The 20,916-nt window shown below is 47.4% G+C and overlaps 1 protein-coding gene and 1 non-coding gene across 2 annotated transcripts in view; both read left to right on the forward strand.

Moving 5' to 3' along the window:
- The window catches only part of LOC138962716 (protein FAN-like), a 47,219-nt gene that overhangs the window by 11,725 nt on the left and 14,578 nt on the right, over nucleotides 1-20,916 (forward strand). Inside the window, exons 9-22 of the mRNA XM_070334648.1 lie at nucleotides 1,035-1,106; nucleotides 1,785-1,893; nucleotides 2,807-2,900; nucleotides 3,374-3,456; nucleotides 3,938-4,017; nucleotides 5,456-5,546; nucleotides 5,992-6,055; nucleotides 6,798-6,900; nucleotides 15,615-15,684; nucleotides 16,727-16,858; nucleotides 19,001-19,043; nucleotides 19,319-19,563; nucleotides 20,334-20,424; nucleotides 20,796-20,854. Of these exons, the coding sequence (XP_070190749.1) occupies nucleotides 1,035-1,106; nucleotides 1,785-1,893; nucleotides 2,807-2,900; nucleotides 3,374-3,456; nucleotides 3,938-4,017; nucleotides 5,456-5,546; nucleotides 5,992-6,055; nucleotides 6,798-6,900; nucleotides 15,615-15,684; nucleotides 16,727-16,858; nucleotides 19,001-19,043; nucleotides 19,319-19,563; nucleotides 20,334-20,424; nucleotides 20,796-20,854 (1,336 nt within the window). The remainder of the gene's footprint in view (nucleotides 1-1,034; nucleotides 1,107-1,784; nucleotides 1,894-2,806; nucleotides 2,901-3,373; nucleotides 3,457-3,937; nucleotides 4,018-5,455; nucleotides 5,547-5,991; nucleotides 6,056-6,797; nucleotides 6,901-15,614; nucleotides 15,685-16,726; nucleotides 16,859-19,000; nucleotides 19,044-19,318; nucleotides 19,564-20,333; nucleotides 20,425-20,795; nucleotides 20,855-20,916) is intronic.
- LOC138951306 (5S ribosomal RNA) lies at nucleotides 9,176-9,294 on the forward strand. Its single transcript, XR_011451097.1, has one exon. It is a non-coding gene; the product is annotated as a 5S ribosomal RNA (ribosomal RNA).

Consider the following 20,916-nt stretch of genomic DNA (forward strand, 5'->3'; position numbering starts at 1 on the left):
CGCTTGATGATACCACTGATACAAGCTTTCAGTTTGTCTTTCTTTCAGGCATTTTCTGACTGGTACACACAAAACACAAGAGATATATTTTTGAGGAAAGATAGCCTTTTAATATATATTTTTCGGTATTTCTAGGTTGTCTTACTCTATAATCCTCAAATTTATAACAAGAACTAGCAGTCAGGCCCGGCTTCGCCCGGGTGTTTCTGCTCTCCCCTCTCTCAGAAACCTCTCGAATCTTATTCCAATGTGGATAAGAAAAATGACAGTGTGAGCTCATACATTTGGATGTATAGGCAAGGCAAGTTTCTATTTGGTTCAACGTGTTCTTCGTGATTTGTTTACCCCTTCTCACACCCACTGTAGTTACCGTCTGATCAAAGCACGCATACCTCATGAGTGAGCGCGTCATACCTTTTTGAACAGGGGAGAGAAATCTGTAAATTCTCGTGATCTTTCACTGAGGCGATCGTTTCGTAAACATTATTCGCGATGATCTGGGAGCAGGGGGCAGGGTTAGTGTGTGTGTGTGTGTGTGTGGGGGGGGGTGGGCGGCGGGATGATAGCGGGCGGGGGGTAACCCTTGAGAATGACACGGTATACTGGTTTGATGAGAGTTACCTCCCTTCTGTGGGTGACAAACCATGACTTACCTCCCTTGCACTATATAGACTGTATTGATAGATGGGGAGGGTAATTATCCGAGGAAGGAAACAATGTCTGGAGAAACTAAAACCCAGGTGCACATTTGTGGGTCCAGGGCAGTGTGCATGCAAAATATCTTGTGCTTATCTTTTGCCATCTCTGAGGTATGGCGACCACAGACAGACACACACACACACACACAGACAGACAGACACTCTCTTTTATTTATATGTATAGATTAATGTTTTGGAACCACTTGATTGTAACATACTATTATCAACAGTCGTTATGCATGCAGGAGCCACATTTTCAGAATTTTTATTTTCTAACAACTTATTTTGAAAAGGAAGTTAGCCCTTCTATTAATTCTTTTGATCTGTTGAAAACAGTGGCCAGTGTTGAAGATTAGAATCAGTCACATCAAAGGAATCCAGCGTCGGCGATTTCTTCTCAGACCAATCGTAAGTTTGTTTATTCTGACTCTTCATTTTCCTCGTATTACCTGGAAGACAGTATGTATTGTCTTCTTCTTCTTCTTGTCGACCACCTTAACATGACACTTGGAGACAGAACAGTCTTGTCTTATTCAGGTTTAATTTTTAGCCTTCCCTGGTTCTTATGGTATGTAAGGAGTAAAGTTTAAAAGCAAATTCCCTAGAGGGAAGGTATGGGTATAGATAACTGTGTTGTTTTCTCTCCAAAGGTGACTGTAAAATGTACGTCTGACAATTGCTTAGCTGTAAACACAGAGTCACTGACTATTCTCTGAATTCTTCTATGGTTGCGTTGTGAGCAAGGAAAGGGAGGAGATGTAAAATCCACACAGCTTTTGACATGCATAGCCGTTGCAGCTTGTTGAACATGACTACGGTAACCCTGTCTCACATTTGAGACGTTAAAGTTAATTTGATTGGATTTGGTTGATTTTTGTATGCTGTGCATCTCTGAGGTTGAGCTAGAGGATGAAAGTCGCTTGTCCATTTCAGTGCTTGTAATTCTCTCAGGTGCCAGGAGACTGGTTCCGTATAACTCTCACTTACTCCATTACACATTTTGTATGCATTTAGAGTGCTTACTTCCCTTTGTTTATCAGATCTAGGTTAATTGTAAATACAACAAAAGATGCCATGTTTGTGCAGGGCCTGGAGTTTGACTGCAGAGAGGGCGCCCCTGTCAGCCACCTGTACCTGGCTCTCAAGAGCAAGGAGAGCTGTGAGGAGTTCTATGCTGCTCTTTTGCAGCTACCCGGTGAGTGCAGTAGTCATAGGGGTGCATGAAGCTACACCCGTGGCCATGACTCTGTCAATTTCATAAGAATTTCAGCACTGAGGCACTGAGCCAAAAGAAAAATGTGTGAGCCAAGTAAGAGGGACAACGAATTGGTACAGTGGAACACATATTTCAAGACCTTCAAAAACAAAAAAAACAAAAAAAAATGTCCTTTGGGGTAGCTCAGTTGGTAGAGCACTGGACTTGTGATCGGAAGGTCGCAGGTTCGAATTCGGGCCGGGACGGACACGGGTCAACTTTATGTGCAGACCCAGAGACGGAAGCCATGTCCCACCCCCGTGTCATCACAATGGCACGTAAAAGACCTCGGTCATTCTGCCATAAGTGCAGGTGGCTGAATACACCTAAACACGCAGACACCTGGGTAGCGCGACTCCGTTGCTGCTAGCTTTCCACTGGGAGGAAGCGACCCGAATTTCCCAGCGATGGGACAATAAAGTAATGAAAATGAAAATGAAAAATGAAAATCTGAGAAAATCATGTTTTGAAAAAGAGAGTCTTAAAGATTGGGGTAGATTTACAGACCTTATGAACAGAAAGTCAGAAAACAGGGTCGGGAGGAAGTCTTAGAGGGGGGTTTTGCTGTACCGTGATTATTGTTTTTAAGCAGACTTCAAACCCCACTAGCTTGCACCTTTGCTATTTAAATTTAGACAATTTGATTTATTTTGGGTCTTTCTGTAGAAAGGAAAGTGGGCCTATTTCACCTCAAATTCTTTTTGTTTCTTGTTTCTGTGAAGTGTTTCTCAGAAATGATTGATGTGTATGCAAACTTATGGCTCATTATTTCATGTGATTAATGTACACATGATTCTTTCTGAACGTCATTGATGCTGCGGTTTCAAACAACATGCTTTACACTTGTTTTCAGACCTGCGTTTAGAAGAAGAGCGACAAGAAGACATGACTCTTCGCTGGCAGAGTGGAGCTGTCTCTAACTATGACTACTTGCTCTACCTTAACAGGTCAACTGCTATACATCTCATACTTTCCTGTCTGTATCTCATCTATGTGCACTAGAGCCCCTCCTCCCTACTCTTTTTGTTAAGACCCCCGGCCCCCAAATCTTAAATCAAGTGAAAAAGGAGGAAGTCTTCAAATTGAGGTACATTCACAGAGGTTATGCACAACAAATCTGAAACAGTAGGTTAAAAGAGTTGAGGTCCTTTATTATGATGTTGCTTTAAAAAAACAAATTGTAAGCACTTTGTCTCTCTTTGTGAATAAAGATTACATTGACCACAATCCAAAATCGGCATACATGCAGGCCTCCAGCCTTCACTGCAGTGGCAGTTCCAAAACAGTCTAGACAAGATAACTTGCTTTGTAGTTTTTTCATTAAAATTTCTCTTACTTTATAAATTCTAATGAAAAAATGTAGGAGCAAGTCTGGAAGCTCCATGGTGTGTTTAAAGGTTACTCTATTTCAAATCTACAGCCTGGCCGACAGAAGCTTCAGTGACTTGACGCAGTATCCTGTGATGCCATGGGTCGTTAAAGACTACACTAGTCCTGTCCTAGGTAACTCCTCGTTTGGGTCTGTTTTGGGGTGGAAACGTTTTAACTGATGCAGATTTTGTGTTTGACCAGAGAAGTAAACATAGCGATGCATCTCTTTTAGTACCAGAATCTGGAATATTTAGGTATTCTAACTATGGAATTGTTTTTATTTCTGCAGATTTGTTCTTAGGCCAGAGAGGTAAAAATATACGGATGTATCTCTTTTTGTACCAGCATCTTAAATGTTTAGGTATTTCAACAATAAACTTGTTTTAACTTTAGCAGATTTTGTCTAAGACCAGAGAAGTAAACATATAGGGGTGTATCTCTTTTTCTACTAGCATCTTGAATGTTTAGGTATTTTAACTAGACTTGTTTAAGGTTCTGTTATTTTCTCAATGTGACCATAATGATACATACGTCATTTGCTTTTTGATGAAGATGGATTGATTAACTTGTTTGACTGGTTTGTTGACTGTTTGGCTTTTTGTGTGTGTTATAGATCTTGAAAATGAAGCAACCTTCCGTGACCTAAGCAAACCTATCGGTGCTCTTAACACGGAACGTCTCAATCGATTGAAGGTACTGCATTATGTCTGAGCATTGGTCTGTCTGTGTTTCTGTCTACCTAACAACTGGGTTATGTGTAAGTACGTAGAGGTTACACGCCGAGTCTCAGTGATTATTAAAAATAATGGTCGAAGTTAGCGGATCATGAAAAATGCGAGCTTTAGCGAGCTTTTTCATGACCGCGAACTGAGACCATTATTTTTTATAATCACTGAGACGAGGTACACACCTCTTTATTCCTCCTTTCTTCAGTTATTCAAAGAAAAGAGGAGGTTTTTTGCGAAAGTTTGATCGAATCCTATTCACTCAACCAGTCAATCTGCGCAGGCGATCGATTAATGCGCGGTTGTATAGTTCCGTGCAAATCATTCCATTCTGTTAACACTTCTTGTCAGTTTTCCTATTTTGGACTAAAATCAAATACACAGGTATGCTGTTATTCTGCTGTGGCGGCAAAGGTATCGCTTAGGATAATGTTCTTTCGTCAAATGGGACTAGCAGACGAACTTTTGCACCCGTGTTCCAACGTTAAAAACTGTATGAAGTTCAGTTTTCAGGGGAAAATAGTGTATGAAACCGCTTTATGTTGTTTAAATTGATGAGATGTGTGCATTTGGTTGCGTGTGATCTGTTTATTAAATGAAATATTGTTGAAAACTGACCGTCGGATTGCAGTCTGTTGTCGAAGAAACTGAGTGAAAAGAAGGGGAACTACTCTTGTCGCTAGACAAAGTATGAGTTACTTGCCTTGCGGGAAATTGCTTGTGATGAACGTTTGAGCACGGCAAATCTAGATTCAGAAAACAACCGAACTCATGGATTTTATATGAAGATTCATGTGTTCAGGCCTGTAGTTGTTAATTTAAATGCGGTATGTTTGTATTTTTTGCTCCAGAGATGTATACTTCGTACGTTAGAGCGTTCGGAACTTTTCAGTCGCAAAAAGTAGTACCGAAACAGAACAACTTCTCAACCCATTGCACTATCGAGGATTCAGGCTGTTGCTGGGTCGTTATTTGTTTGGTTGCTGGGTCATTATCGAAAAATAACTACCCCTACAAGTTTACAGAGGTAAAGAAGCAGAGGGGGGAATAAATATAATTAATTTGTGTTGTTGTTTCTTGGAAGAATTGAACTTTTTTGCGATTGTTTTTTAGGTATACTTTCTGCTGTTTATGTATGTGAGAGCTTATAATTTTTGCCTACAAATTAAAATGAAAAAGAATGTGCCAATACTACTGTTGTCAAATCAATAAAATACCAGCCCTCTACTCTCGAACCCCACAGCCTTGTCAGTTTTTGTGTGTGTGTGTGTGTTTGTTTTTTCTCTCCATTTAACATTAGTAATCACCCCTATCTTTCCCACACTTTGTCAAACTTTTGCAGAACCTGTCACTTCACTTGCTTGCATGTCTCCTAAACAGCTGATGGTTTCGTTTTATGTTAACAGGAACATTCAGAGTATCTGCCAGACCCAAAGTACCTGTATGGCTCACACTACTCCAACCCTGGCTACATCTTGTTCTTCTTGGCCAGAATAGGTGAGTCTTTTTCCACACTCATAGCCACAACCAGGCACTCCTGGGTGTCGGTGCCATGCCTGGCTGGTGGAAAGCAAGGGATCACTGTAGATGAAAGAATTGAAAGGATTAACGTTATTCTCTACCACAACTGATGCTGACAGTTTTTCTTGTAAATTCATTATTTCGAAAGCTTGTTTTCTTTTTATTTCTTTTTTCTTTTTATATTTTTTTTAATAATATAATTTACTTGTGTGCTTTTTCGTCAAAATACGCCCTGTTTGAAATCTGTTTTGGCATGTCTTTTGACTTTTGAGGATGAAAGTTGCTTGTTCATTTCATTGTTATTCTCTCAGGTGCCAGGAGAATGGTTCCGAACAACTCTCGCTTACTCTATTATACATGGTGTATGCATTTAGAGCGCTTACTTCCCTTCGTTTATTAGATGTCTTTTGTCTGTTTTCAGCACCAGAGTATGTGCTGTGTCTACAGAATGGCAAGTTTGACAGCCCCGACAGAATGTTCAACAGGTAAGACAAGGCTGACATTTGAGCCTTAGTGTCAACACAGTTTACTTATGCAGCAATTGCTCAATAGCATGACTTGTTCCTGTCTGTTGAAGGGGGCTGGGCCGCTATTGCGCGGGTCCGCTAACCCTAACCCTAACCCTAACCCTTACCCTAATCCTAACCCTAACCCTAACCCTAAAGATTCGCGCAATAGCGGCCCCGCGCAATAGCGGGCCGACCCCTGTTGAAGTGTAAAGAAAAATTTGCCAAATAATTGTGCCTTAGAAAAATAACAGAACTTCCCAAAATTTAGGGCATATCTGGTGATTGTGGTGTTTTGTTAGTCCAGTCAGGGTGAGTGGAAGGTAGGCCAACAGTTCTTGATAGGTCTCTTTTTTGTCTTGAATTTAATCTCGTTTTATTTTGTGGTTGGTTCTGTGTTTGTTTTAGTGGTTTTTGTTTTGTTTTTGGTTTTAAGTGTGTGTGTGTGTGTGTGTGTGTGTGTGTGTGTGTGTGTGTGTGTGTGTGTGTGTGTGTGTGTGTGTGTGTGTGTGTGTCAGGGGGGTGTAAAATTGTTTTGTGACTGATGATAATATTGTTGCTTTATGAAAGTTGTGAATGTGGTATATTTTGCTGTATAAATGAGCATTATATGCAATTGCTATTTTACTCAGTGCAAATGCATTCTATGATTGATATTTTACCTGTTGAAGAGGATCACATTATAAAATTAAATTAGTACATTGAATGAAATGTTGCTCAGTCTGCAGGATTTGTGGCAGAACTGTCTGACAGGATCCACAGACTTCAAGGAACTTATTCCAGAGTTCTATGACGGTCCTGGGGATTTCCTGGTTCACAGAGGGGTAATGACAATCATTATAATGCAACGAGTGTTTATTTTTACCCTAAAACAGATCTAAAGGAAAAACATATGAGGTCTCTGTTTATACGAATTCTATACTATTACGAATCAGCATTCTTGAATTTTTTGCTTGGGTGTCAGAAATGGAACTTGTATAGCTGTCATCATTTGTCACGTCCGCGTCATTTGCTGAAGAATGATTATGAACTAGAATGAATACCCGCTTCGCCGGGTAGCCGGCTTCGCCGGGAAGAAGTACTTAGAGCCGTACGCCGGCTTCGCCGGGTCCGAACAATGGACCCGCCAAGCTTAGGTCCCTCCCAGATTCGTGGAATGGGAACAGCACGAAAATGATTCAGTGGCCATAATGCCATTCCTGACCATATCGAGTCCCATCCTTGTCGACGAATGTAACCGTGTTAATCACCTTTGGAGGCGAACTCCACTCAAACAGGATTGAGCAATTTATAGCTTATCTGTAAGCCCTTTTGAACTGTTATGGCTTCTCAAAGGAAGGCCAGTACATACAAATACACAAAAGCCGCCAGACCACATCACAAACAGAACTGAACAATCCCCAGGTGTTGCTCACATAGAGAGACACACACAAACACAGAGAAGCCGTATATATAGAGAGATAGATGACAGTGTATTTTTCGCGTGGCTATAAATTGATTCGACCTTTGCACTTTTACAGTGAGGATAATTTACGGGTCCAATTTACGTTCTGGACACTGCGGTGACCTTCTAAAAATAGTAACAGAACGCCGGGAATATCCGAAGACGCACCACTCATACTATAGTGCACCATACGAAGGAAGGGAGGTAAACGCTGAAAACCTGGAGAAGATGAAAAGATAAGGAAGAGTTACTTATAATGGTGAAATGAACACAAAAACCAAAATCGGTTCTGCGCTGCGCGCTGAGAGCACGTGTTGAAATATCTCATCGATGATATTGTGTCCGGGGTGTAGCTGAATACGGTGTCCAAATTTGAAAAAGATCCACCGAGAACTTTGGCTTTGGTGTGTCGGTATGGGGGCCCGGGTAGCTGAGGTGGAACCAAAATAGCTGAGGTGGAACCAAAATCGGTTCAGCGCTGCGCGCTGAGAGCACGTGTTGAAATATCGACCAGGTTGTGTCCTGTCCCGGGTCTACCTGAATATGCCCACCAAATTTGAAGCAGATCCATCGAGAACTTTGGCCGTGCATCGCGAACTCACAGACAGACACACACACAGACAGACAGACAGACAGACAGACACAAGTCGTATATATATATAGATGTCAATATAACACTTACCTCGACAGTACTATTCTTGCACATTATCTATTATAGGCCGAAAAAATTGGACAAAACGCTGAGTGGGTACAATTATCTCCCATAACCATGCGCCACCGTGGATCCCAAGCACTGTCCGAGTGCTTCCCCCTTACAGGATGTAGGTGGCGCGTCCTCTTTCTTTTTTCGCGCGTGTCAGACCGGCTGTGTTTCTGCTACGCTCCCGGATTATTTTGGACTAAGAGGCTTCTTTTCTGTGTGGACTATCACCTGTTGGATTATTGTGTGTTATTCCACTTCTGGCTTGAGGCTACGTTGTGTTTCCTTCAACTTGTGCCTCCGTTTTTGTGTGGCGGACTCGGCGTGCCTCCCGTCCTACTTCGTGGTGACCGGTCGTCTGCTTCTCGTTTCGCCGCATTCACTTGAGTATTGACCTAAATTTTCTTTGAATTTTGTTAATTCTCGGTCTTTAAGGGTACGTACAGGGCGAGGTAGGATGTCTCGTCCTGTTTTGGGCTCTGGTTCTACGGAACCAGAGTCTGCCGGGGGCAACCCTTCTCCGGGCGCCCAGCGTCATGTTTTACGCACGGAGAAGGGGATCTTTCGGCGCTCCGACTCTCCCTCCCCAAACGCTTTGCGTTTGCGGCGAGGGAGGGCGGAGAAAGCCTGTTTGAGCAAGCTCAATGCGAGCTTGCTCAAACAGGCTGGGCTTGAGCCTGGGACTTCGGGCGGGGCTGCGCCGTCGAAGGTTCGGGGAAGGTCGAGGAGAAAGAAAAAGCTTCTTTCTCCTTCTCCTTCAGTGGAACAGGCTTCCCCCCCTTCGACGCCGTTGTCCGGCCCTCAGTCTCAGGCTTCAGCTCCTCCCGGTTTCAAGCCTGGGGGGAAGGTTTCCTTCTCCTCCCTGGCTCGAATCCGGGGGCAGGTCGATTCCCAACCCTCTTTGGGGGTTGGTGAATCCGATCTAGGGGCTACTGGAGAGACTCAGGTTTTGACAGCCAACGGCCATACCACGTTGTAAACACCGGTTCTCGTCCGACCACCGAAGTTAAGCAACGTCGGGCCCGGTTAGTACTTGGATGGGTGACCGCCTGGGAACACCGGGTGCAGTTGGCATTAAAATCTTCCTTTTTCCGGTGCCTCTCCTGTGCCCTCCTCGGTTTCCACCGCTGTGGAAGCCAGGAGGGACACGGGTCCTCCTCTGAACTCCCTCGCTGGGTCGTCTGCTGCTGTTTCGACAGTAGTTTCGGCCTCCTGGGGGGGGAGATCGGAGGAGATGACGGGGTCTCTGAATTCCCTCCCCGCTGGGGTTGGGATGCGAATTGACCCCGTTCAGGGCGGTCCTGTGGGGGCAGGGGTTTCAGGCTTCGTGCCTACGACCACTGCTACTACGGTTCCCTCTGACGTCCGTGTGACTGGTGGCTGTCCCTCTTGTTAAGACGCTCCGGCCGACTAGTTACTGGACGTGGAGGTGTTCGACAGAACGTGGTACTTCTGTCGAATGGTCAGGGCGACGGGAACATTGTTTCTGTTGCTCAGACCGACACCTCCGACCGGACCGTCTTGACCCCACGCCATTCCTTAGCGTCTGGTGTTCGGGTGACGGATGGTCCGGACCAAGGGTCCGGAACGTTCCAGGCTTACGGGTCGGGATCGAACCGGACCCACGGGTCCCGACTGGACTTGACCTCCGGGTTTGGTCCGGACGGGACCCATGGTACGGGACCGTACCGGACCTTAGGGTCCGGTGCGGGACAGTACCTCTGGCCCTTGCCGGACCCCCGGACCTACGGGTCCGGATGGTACGGTACGGGACCAGTGGTTCGGTCGGGACCGGACCACCCGACCACCTCTGTTGGTCTGGGTGGTCTGGCACCGAACCGGAACACACCGGACCACCGGACCTACGGGTCCGGATGGTACGGTACCGGACCAGTGGTCCGGTCGGGGCCGGACCAGTGGTCCGGTCGGGGCCGGACCACTCGACCACCTCTGTTGGTCCGGGTGGTCTGGCACCGAACCGGACCATGCCGGACCTACGGGTCCGGATGGTACGGTATGTCCACGTCCGACCGAGCCACCCGAACACTTCTGTGGGTACGGATGGTTCGGTACCGAACGGGACCTCCGGATGCTACGGGACCGGACCGAACCTACGGGTTCGGATGGTCCGGTACCGGACCAGTGGTCCGGTCCGAACCGGACCACCCGACCACCTCTGTTGGTCCGGATGGTCTGTCACCGAACCGGACCATACCGGACCACCGGACCTACGGGTCCGGATGGTACGGTAGGTCCACGTCCGGACCGAACCACCCGAACACTTCTGTGGGTACGGATGGTTCGGTGCCGTACGGGACCTCCGGATGGTACGGGACCGGACCACAGGACCGGAACACCGGACCACCCTATCGGATCGGTCCGGACCACCCGACCACCTCTGTTGGTCCGGATGGTCTGGCACCGAACCGGACCTACGGGTCCGGATGGTACGGTATGTCCACGTCCGGACCGAGCCACCCGAACACTTCTGTGGGTACGGGTGGTTCGGTGCCGAACGGGACCTCCGGATGGTACGGGACCGGACCGGACCTACGGGTCCGGATGGTCCGGTACTGGACCGGTGGTCCGGTCCGGACCGGACCACCCGACCACCTCTGTTGGTCCGGATAGTCTGGCACCGGACCACCGGACTTACGGGTCCGGATGGTGCGGTGTGTCCACGTCCGGACCGAACCACCCGAACACTTCTGTGGGTACGGATGGTTCGGTGCCGAACGGGACCTCCGGATGGTACGGGACCGGACCGGAACACCGGACCGGAACACCGGACCACCCTACCGGACCGGTCCGGACCACCCGACCACCTCTGTTGGTCCGGATGGTCTGGCACTGAACCGGACCTACGGGTCCGGATGGTACGGTACGTCCACGCCCGGACCCAGCCACCCGAACACTTCTGTGCGTACGGATGGTTCGATGTCGAACAGGACCTCCGGATGGTACCGGACCTACGGGTCCGGACCTACGGGTCCGGACCTACGGGTCCGGATGGCCCGGTGCCGGACCACCCGACCACCTCTGTTGGTCTGGATGGTCTGGCACCGAACCGGACCATACTGGACCACGGGTCCGTATGGTACGGTATGTCCACGTCCGGACCTAACCACCCGAACACTTCTGTGGGTACGATGGTTCGGTGCCGAACGGGACCTCCGGATGGTCCGGCACCGGACCGGAACACCGGACCACCCTACCGGACCGGATCGGCACCCCCGACCGGACCGGACCATTTCTTTTCTGATCAGACCCGATGGGTTCCTGTTCAGTCTATAAATGGCGGGGGTTCGTTGGCTGGGCTGACCCAACAGTCGCAGGGTTGTTGTTTTTCTCCCCCTTCGGCTGCTGGAGACGTTTCGTCTTTGGGGCAGGGGTCTTCGCGGCCTCTTGCTTCTGTGGGCGTTTCTTCACAGCCTGCTTCATCGCTTTCGGCTCTTCCCCCTCAAGCTCCCTACACTCCTGCTTTTGAGGAGTTGTCGGGAAGTGAAGAGGAGAGTGAGTCGGAGGACGATAGGGAGGAGGATCAGGGTCGCCCTGAGGTTAACACTGATCCTCTACCCTTGCCGGTTTCTGATGGAACTTCCGAAGCTATGCTTCGTACTTTCCAACAGTACATGACAGACATCACGCGGCGTCTTGACGTCACGGATGCCTCTCTTAAGCGTCTGTCGTCTAGTGTTGACACACAGGACCTGGACCCGGGGTCTGAGGACGAGAGGCAGGAGGCTCGTCCTCGCACAGCTAGAAGGACGTTTGAACAGTTTCAGGACGTTCTTCCCTGAGACGCCCTCTCGTCCTTTGAGTCCGCTTCGGCCCGGGCGTGGGAGGCTCACGCCGCGTCTGCCGGCGGCTCGTTTTATGAACGATCCGTCCGCCGGCAATTCGCGTTCCACCCTAGTCTTAGTGCCACGGTGGAAGCGGCAGCACATCGCCTGAGGAGTACAGATTCACGTGCAAACGCGACCTATGTTCCTCGGGAGGACGCGGGTTCAGTGCCATGCTTTCCTTTGGGAGGCGCACCTCCACTGTTTCCTCGTGTCCAATCTGTTTCGTCCCTCCCTTTTCCCTTTGACTCTCGAACTCTCCCTTTCCAGACTTCGAGTGTTTAGGGTGGGGCTGACGGTGATGTGTTCGTTGGGGAGGTGCCTTCGGTCAAGAAGGTGGAACTGAGCTCTGCTTCGTTCCACAATCTTGAGGCCACCGTTTCTTCCACAGTCGAGGCCCAATCACAGGCCTTGACATGGATGAGCACGCTGTCCACACTGTTGAACCCTCCCGATCGGGCAGAGTCCGATTCCACTCGGGTCCTTGACACGGTTCGAGTGGATCGGGCTTTGCATGCCGTGCGATCGTGCGTGACGTCTGCGGCAGAATTGGCCATTGGAACACGGGTCCACTTTATTGGCCCTGTTCCGTGATCATTTTCTGCCTACTTCTATAGTGCCTCCGGATATGAGGAAGAGTCTGAGGAACACGTTTCCTCAGCCTTCTTCCCTCTTTCATCCGGACACTGTTCGTTCTGTGGTGGAGTCCACACGCCAGAGGAACACTGATTCTCTGATGGTTGGCCTCGCTGCTTCGGCGACGGCGGCGGGGAGTAAGAGAAGTGCTACAGTCACCTCCAGCTCCCAGCCTCAGAAGAAGAAGAAGAAGCCAGTTTCACTGCCTCCTTCTTCCTCCTCTTAGGCGCCTGTTGCGTTCCCAAGCAAGACGAAGGGTGCTCAGACAGGTAAGGGGAAGCACCACCACCAGGGGGGGTGGTCGCAAGCCTGCGCCTGCCCGCCAGCAGAATTTTCAGTGAGTCCCGGCCCTACGTTGACGCCCCCTCAAGTTGCCCCTCTTTCGTCCGTCGGTTCCCTTTTTCGGGCCCGCGGCATGTGGGGCAGACTGGTCTCCAACCAGTTTTTCTTGAGGGTGGTGTGGTCGGGGTTTTCTCTACCGCTGTCGTCACAACCTCCATTGTCCGCTCTACCCTGGACGTTCCCCCCTCCTCGAGACCCTGCCAGATGGCAGGCTCTTCAGGACGAGGTGAACTCGTTGGTCGAGAAGAAGGCGGTCTACCCCCTTTCTCAGCCTTCTCGGGGGTTCTGCTCCCGCCTGTTCACCGTCCCCAAAAAGGACGGCCGGTTCAGGCCGGTGTTGGACCTCTCCACCTTGAACTTGTACCTTCACAGGTGCAAGTTCAAGATGGAAACCCCTTCGTCGGTCCGGTTGGTCATCCGGCCAAACGTTTGGGCCATGTCTGGGACCTCCAGGATGCTTACTTCCACATCCTGGTGGCCCCGGGGTACCGACATCTGCTCCGGTTCGTTTGGGAGGGCACAGTGTTCGAGTTTCGGGCCCTCCCATTCGGCCTGTCCTTGGCCCCTCTGATTTTCAACGGGGACAACAACACCACATGCTTAGCTTACCTTCGCCACCAGGGGGGCACCAATTCTCGGTCCCTCTCCCTGTTGGCGGAGGAGATTCTGCTCTGGTGCCAGACCAATCAGGTCCGGATGTCAGTCCAGTTCGTTCCGGGGAAAATGAACGCCCTGGCCGACATTCTCAGTCGGGGCGATCAGGTTCTCTCCACAGAATGGACCATCGCTCACAACGTTCTACAGCGTCTGTGGGCAAGGTGGGACCGTCCTCTGATCGATCGGTTCGCAACTCGATTCAGCGCTCGGCTTCCCAGGTACGTCAGCCCCTTTCGAGACATGAATGCGTTCCACTTGGACGCATTCACTCTCTTGTGGAGGCTCCTCGATGCTTACGCCTATCCCCCGACATCTCTGATTCCGAGGGTGCTGGCAAAATATCTGCAGGAACGACCAAGACTGATTTTGGTCGCGCCTTACTGGCCAACAGCTCCGTGGTTTCCAGATCTTCGCGGTCTCACCCACGTAGACCCTCTACCTCTGGATCTGGACGGGGGAGGTCTGCTCCAGCCTCGATCATGCCTCCCTCATCCACGTCCAGAGAGTCTGTGCTTGACCGCATGGCTCTTGTGCGCTCCAAACTGCTTGCACTAGGATTGCACAAGAGTTCAGTAGAGTTTTCCTTGAACGCTAAGAGGCGATCAACTAATCAGCTCTACGACTTACGCTGGAGAGCTTGGGCCACCTTCGCCTTGTCCAAGGGGATAAAGCCGCTTTATCCCTCAACACAGGACTTGGCCAACTTCCTGGTGGAAGTGTATCAAAAGAAGAGTCTTTCTTCTAAGACTCTTCTTGGATACAGATCTGCCATCGCTTCCACGATTGCGGCCGCTACTGGTCGCAGATCTGAACACTTGATCAGGTCCTCCCTCATCGCTAATGTCCTTTCGGGTATTAGCAATGCAGCGGTGTCTAAACCTCGGGTTTCATTTCCCAAGGGGGATGTCTTTCTGGTCCTCAAACTCCTGCGTAGCAATGAGTTTGAACCCCTGGCAGGCATCAGTATCAAGTTGCTGATTTTTAAGACTAATTGTTCCTCATCGCTTTAGCCACTTGCCGTAGACTCAGTGGTATTCAAGCTTTGAGTGGCCTGGACTTTGACATTGAGTTCACCACACAGCAGTGGTTGCCAGCATGGTCACGTCAGTCTAAGGTATGTTTCTTGGGTATATTTTCTTTTACGGTAGTACTGTTCGAAAATTGCCTGGGTATCTTAATCCTTGGATTTAAGTGATTTTGATTAAGGAGTTTAATACTCTACATATCACCCTCACACCACTCTGGTATTCTGTGCAAGAATAGTACTGTCGAGGTAAGTGTTATATTGACTGTAAGGCTTCTTTTTAAGCCTACTGTCTATATGATACTTACCGAGACAGTACTATTAGAGTTTCCCTCCCGCCTCCCCTCTTGATATGTTATGGGCTTTTTGAGGGTCTGCAGCTCATAAAGAAAGAGGACGCGCCACCTACATCCTGTAAGGGGGAAGCACTCGGACAGTGCTTGGGATCCACGGTGGCGCATGGTTATGGGAGATAATTGTACCCACTCAGCGTTTTGTCCAATTTTTTCGGCCTATAATAGATAATGTGCAAGAATAGTACTGTCTCGGTAAGTATCATATAGACAGTAGGCTTAAAAAGAAGCCTTACATACATCATTATGTTATCCATGTGTTTTTTCACAATTCTTTATGATTTTTGTTTTCGTCAGAGCTAAGGATCCAAGCATAGTTTAGCCGCAGGCTTGCATTGAGTGGGGTGATATTTATTTTCTGTACAATATTTTAACCACATGAAAGTAGTGTGCCAATTTTGATGACATAGTCATAGTGAAGTTTACTGAATATTATGGTCCTGTGTACTTGATTTAAACAAAATTATTTTCATATTCTCACACATGGCAAAATAGCAACATACTTAACATGAAGCTCGAAATTTTGTGCTGAAATTGCAGGTGGTGAACTTTGGTCAGAGGAATGATGGACGGCCAGTTGAAAATGTCGCGCTGCCTCCGTGGGCTTCAGGTCAGTGTCAGTGATCAGTCTTCCATACCAGCCTGCAGCATATTTTGTGCTTCCGTTAACCCTTGTTAGGATTTTTTTTTAAAAGATCATATTAAGTTTCATTGACCCAAGAGAGTTAGTACGTCCCGTGATCAAACTTTAAGGCTCATTTTCTTTCTCCTTCTTCTTCCAGTTTGATAGCTTACTCGGGGTTTTCCAGATATTCTCTTCATGTTTACTAAAAGATTTTGTGGTTATTTTTTTAATTTTCCAGACCTATTTGTTTTCTCAATGAATTAGAATTGGAAACAAACATGAAACTGCATGCTTTTGCTGTTAAAGTTTTAGTTTCTGGCTCTTAAAGGCTGACATTGTCCTATTTAATTACTTCCAGGGCTTTTCCCATCGTTGCGGGGATGTATAAATTAAGCTTCCTGCAAAGTTTTAGCTTTGAAGTCCTTACCAATTACGAGAAATAATTAATTCTTTATTGCTATGTTCTCCAGGACTTGGGCTATTTTTAGACCGTCAACACAGACAGTACAGCGTCGCCAATCCCCGCGTGAAGGAAATCGCTCACCTTCCACGTGCAAAACGTAGTGATATTGACACGCCAGATTAGCGTGGTAGCGTATTGTGCTAAGCAGGAAAGCGCGCTTTTCTGTATTCTTGTTAACTTCGCAATTTCCGAGAAACATCCACTTTCACTTTGAGACTGTTTTATTTACATTCGACACTATCAAAACCACTTTGCAATACTGAAATAATTTTTTCTGTGTTCGAAAGCTACAGCTAATCGTTATTATATCCCCTTAGGTACAGTTTTATAACATTATTGGCACATGTAAACAATAGGAATTAATTAATGAACGCTACGTATATGGCAGCCTTTAAACTCTAGATTGGGAAAAAAATGACCGCGTCAGAGCTACATACATTTTGCTGTTTGTTTTAGTTTCTCACTCAGATACACTAGATTGGGGGGACAAATGACCGTGCCAGAGCTACATGCGTTTCACTGTTTGAGTTTTAGTTTCTGATTCATATATGCTGAATATTCCAGACGCCAAAGACTTCATCAAAAAGCTGCGGTCAGCCCTGGAGTGCGACTACGTGTCACGTCATCTTCACCACTGGATCGATCTCATCTTCGGTCACAAGCAGCGCGGAGAGGAGGCTTGGAAGGCAGATAATGGTGAGTACAGTGAAACCTCCCTTTTTACCACGACCACCCCCCCACCATCTCCACCCCCAATTTAAATCTGTGCTTTCCTGACATTCTGGAAGGTATTTTTGGCTCACGTAAGTGTAGCCTATGCGATCGTAACTTTGTCTGTCTGTGCGTGCGTGCGTGCGTGCGTGCGTGCGTGCGTCTGTGCGTGTGTATGTCTGTGGTAGAAACTCTAACATTTGAAGACGTCAATGTAATGTGACGTCACATTATGACGTAAGAGGGTTAGACGTCACGCGAAGGAAGTACTGACAGTCTCGGTCATTATTATTTTGAGCGGGCCGAGACTAGTTGGCAGTCGTGTCCTTGTAAGTAGGCTACATGCAGACAGACAGATCTAGATCTAGTGTCTCGCTTTCTTGCACAATTTCACCTATGCTCTTTCTCTGTGTGTGTGTGTGTGTGTGTGTGTGTGTGTGTGTGTGTGTGTGTGTGTGTGTGTGTGTGTGTGTGTGTGTGTGTGTGTGTGTGTGTGTGTGTGTGTGTGTGTGTGTGTGTGTGTGTGTGTGTGTGTGTGTGTGTGTGTGTGTGTGTGTGTGTGTGTGTGTGTGTGTGTGTGTGTGTGTGTGTGTGTGTGTGTGTGTGTGTGTGTGTGTGTGTGTGTGTGTGTGTGTGTGTGTGTGTGTGTGTGTGTGTGTGTGTGTGTGTGTGTGTGTGTGTGTGTGTGTGTGTGTGTGTGTGTGTGTGTGTGTGTGTGTGTGTGTGTGTGTGTGTGTGTGTGTGTGTGTGTGTGTGTGTGTGTGTGTGTGTGTGTGTGTGTGTGTGTGTGTGTGTGTGTGTGTGTGTGTGTGTGTGTGTGTGTGTGTGTGTGTGTGTGTGTGTGTGTGTGTGTGTGTGTGTGTGTGTGTGTGTGTGTGTGTGTGTGTGTGTGTGTGTGTGTGTGTGTGTGTGTGTGTGTGTGTGTGTGTGTGTGTGTGTGTGTGTGTGTGTGTGTGTGTGTGTGTGTGTGTGTGTGTGTGTGTGTGTGTGTGTGTGTGTGTGTGTGTGTGTGTGTGTGTGTGTGTGTGTGTGTGTGTGTGTGTGTGTGTGTGTGTGTGTGTGTGTGTGTGTGTGTGTGTGTGTGTGTGTGTGTGTGTGTGTGTGTGTGTGTGTGTGTGTGTGTGTGTGTGTGTGTGTGTGTGTGTGTGTGTGTGTGTGTGTGTGTGTGTGTGTATGTGTGTGTGTGTGTGTGTGTGTGTGTGTGTGTGATTGAGTTTGTGTTACTGTTTGTCGATTTCTTACGTGAGCCTTGATGGCTTCGCCTCTTGTTTGTTTTTGATTCTGTAAAACGTTGTGTTCACTCCTTCATGGCTGTTTGATATTAAAGAGACACTTAGCATTGGTCTACCGGCACGGTTGGCTTAGTGGTAAGGCGTCCGCCCCGTGATCGGGAGGTCGTGGGTTCGAACCCCGGCCGGGTCATACCTAAGACTTTAAAATTGGCAATCTAGTGGCTGCTCCGCCTGGCGTCTGGCATTATGGGGTTAGTGCTAGGACTGGTTGGTCCGGTGTCAGAATAATGTGACTGGGTGAGACATGAAGCCTGTGCTGCGACTTCTGTCTTGTGTGTGGCGCACGTTATATGTCAAAGCAGCACCTCCCTGATATGGCCCTTCGTGGTCGGCTGGGCGTTAAGCAAACAAACAAACAAAAAAGCATTGGTCTGAAGACAGAATCAGAAATGTAAAAAAGGATGGCCAAATCTCAACGTTTTAACTCGCTAGCCGGGCGAGAAAGTTAAAAAATAAGTTACTTGCCCGTCAGAAATGTTGTCGGCCCGGTACATACATGTACCACAGTTCATGCATCTGCAATGAATACCAGGCTTTGAAACTCGATAATAAAACAAAAAGTGTTGCATTTGACCAGAATGTTCACTGGCCAGCCTGGTGAGTTCCCAGGCAGTTTCTACTAGCCCGGTGACTTTTTTACTCGCCCCTGGCGATCGGGCGGATGATTTGGCCATCCTTGGTAAATGAGATGTTTGTGCACAAACCGATTATACTCATACAAGAAGACTAGAAGGGGAGACAAGAATGTGGTGTGGAGGATCAGAGTCAAGACATTTTATATTTCTAATAATTATTGTCATTGCGCTGCTGCTAACTGCCAATCTTTGTGTTTCAGTGTTTCACTACATGACATACGAAGGAGCAGTAGATCTTGATACGTGAGTATCACATGGAAATGAAATCAGTACACGTAATAACCTATGAAGGAGCAGTAGATCTTGATACGTGAGTATCACATGGAAATGAAATCAGTACACGTAATAACCTATGCCTCTACTCACGCATTATGTTGTGTGTTGTTCATGCTAAGGCGCTTAATCCCAAGGAAAATCTGAGACACTAATCACAATTATGGATAAATCACAAGAACAACACAAATCAATTCAAACTGTCAACTCTGATTGCTTCAGACTTTTTCGTATCTTTCCTACAGCATCAAAGATCCCAACGATCTGAAGATAAAAGAAACGCAGATCATGGAGTTTGGCCAGACACCTAAGCAGCTGTTCACCACCCCACACCCCCACCGCAAAGCCACCTGCGTCCCCCCTGCCCTGAAGCTTGACCCCACGGCTGATGCTAAAGCTGTTGATGCTGCAGCGGTCACTCCACAGCCCATCAACACTGTGGGTCTGGAGGGGGGTGATGCCCCCGCTGTGGACACACAGACCCTTCAAGGTAGGCGCTGGTTGCAATTTTTTTATGAGGCTGTTTTGTTTTTTGTGTGAATTTAGACATACAATGAAATATGGAATCTTCTTCTTCTGCGTTCGTGGGCTGAAACTCCCACGTACACGTGTTTTTAGCACGAGTGGAATTTTACGTGTATGACCGTTTTTTACCCCGCCATTTAGGCAGCCATACGCCGTTTTCGGAGGAAGCATGCTGGGTATTTTCGTGTTTCTATAACCCACCAAACTCTGACATGGATTACAGGATCTTTTTCGTGCGCACTTGGTCTTGTGCTTGCGTGTACACACGGGGGTGTTCGGACACCGAGGAGAGTCTGCACACAAAGTTGACTCTGAGAAATAAATCTCTCGCCGAACGTGGGGACGAACTCACGCTGACAGCGGCCAACTGGATACAAATCCAGCGCGCTACCGACTGAGCTACATCCCCGCTCATGAAATATGGAATGAAGATGCACCTCCCTTGTGAGACCCCCACCAATAATTACAATTTGAGGACACATGAAACATTTTTGTTTCAACAGGAGTAGTTTTAGGGGGCAGAAAAGGAAATGAAAACCTCCGCAGTGTTCAGGGAAACAAGTGTTATGTATGTTAATTCATTTGTTGTTGTTGTTGTTGTTGTTGTTGTTGTTGTTGTTGTTGTTGTTGTTGTTGTTGTTGTTGTTGTTGTTGTTGTTGTTGTTGTTGTTGTTGTTGTTGTTGTTTGAGCATATCAGGATTTTTAGCATGGTTTATTGTGTTATATTCACACAGGAGACAAAGAGCAGGAGAAAGAGGGCAACAGTGTGACTGTGAAAAACTTCAGCAGACTCACTGCGCAGTATGAGTACACTCTTCACAAAAAGTGAGAAAACTCAATCTCCATCTGAAAATAATGGCAATCGCCTGATTTAGCCCGATGTAAGATTCACTGTCCCACTGAGTGAATCTCAAACTGTCGCTCTCCTTTCAGCATGTGACGTCACTTCCACATAGTTAAATCTGGACTATGCGGAACTAAGTGCTAATTAATTGAAAAGACAAATCAAGAAGATGAACCGGAATTGATAAACATGATGTGTAATTCATATCGAAACTTGAGTTCTTTATTTTTTTAAATGGGGATGGTGGGGGTAGGATTGGGAGGAAAGAATTAAGAAAGTCAGAATGGCAGGGGGGAGAAAAGGAACAAAATAAGAAGATAAAAACTAAAAACCCTTCTTCTTCTTTTTTCAGCACAGTATCAGAGGTGCACATGTCTGGAGATGAAAGGAGCATTTTGTCTGTTTCTCAAGGTATGACCAGCCTGCCATATTATTTGTGCATTTTTCTGTCTGTCTGTACGGGGATATCATTT

Source organism: Littorina saxatilis, linkage group LG1 (assembly GCF_037325665.1).
Source record: "Littorina saxatilis isolate snail1 linkage group LG1, US_GU_Lsax_2.0, whole genome shotgun sequence".
In the NCBI taxonomy this organism is placed as follows: domain Eukaryota; kingdom Metazoa; phylum Mollusca; class Gastropoda; order Littorinimorpha; family Littorinidae; genus Littorina; species Littorina saxatilis.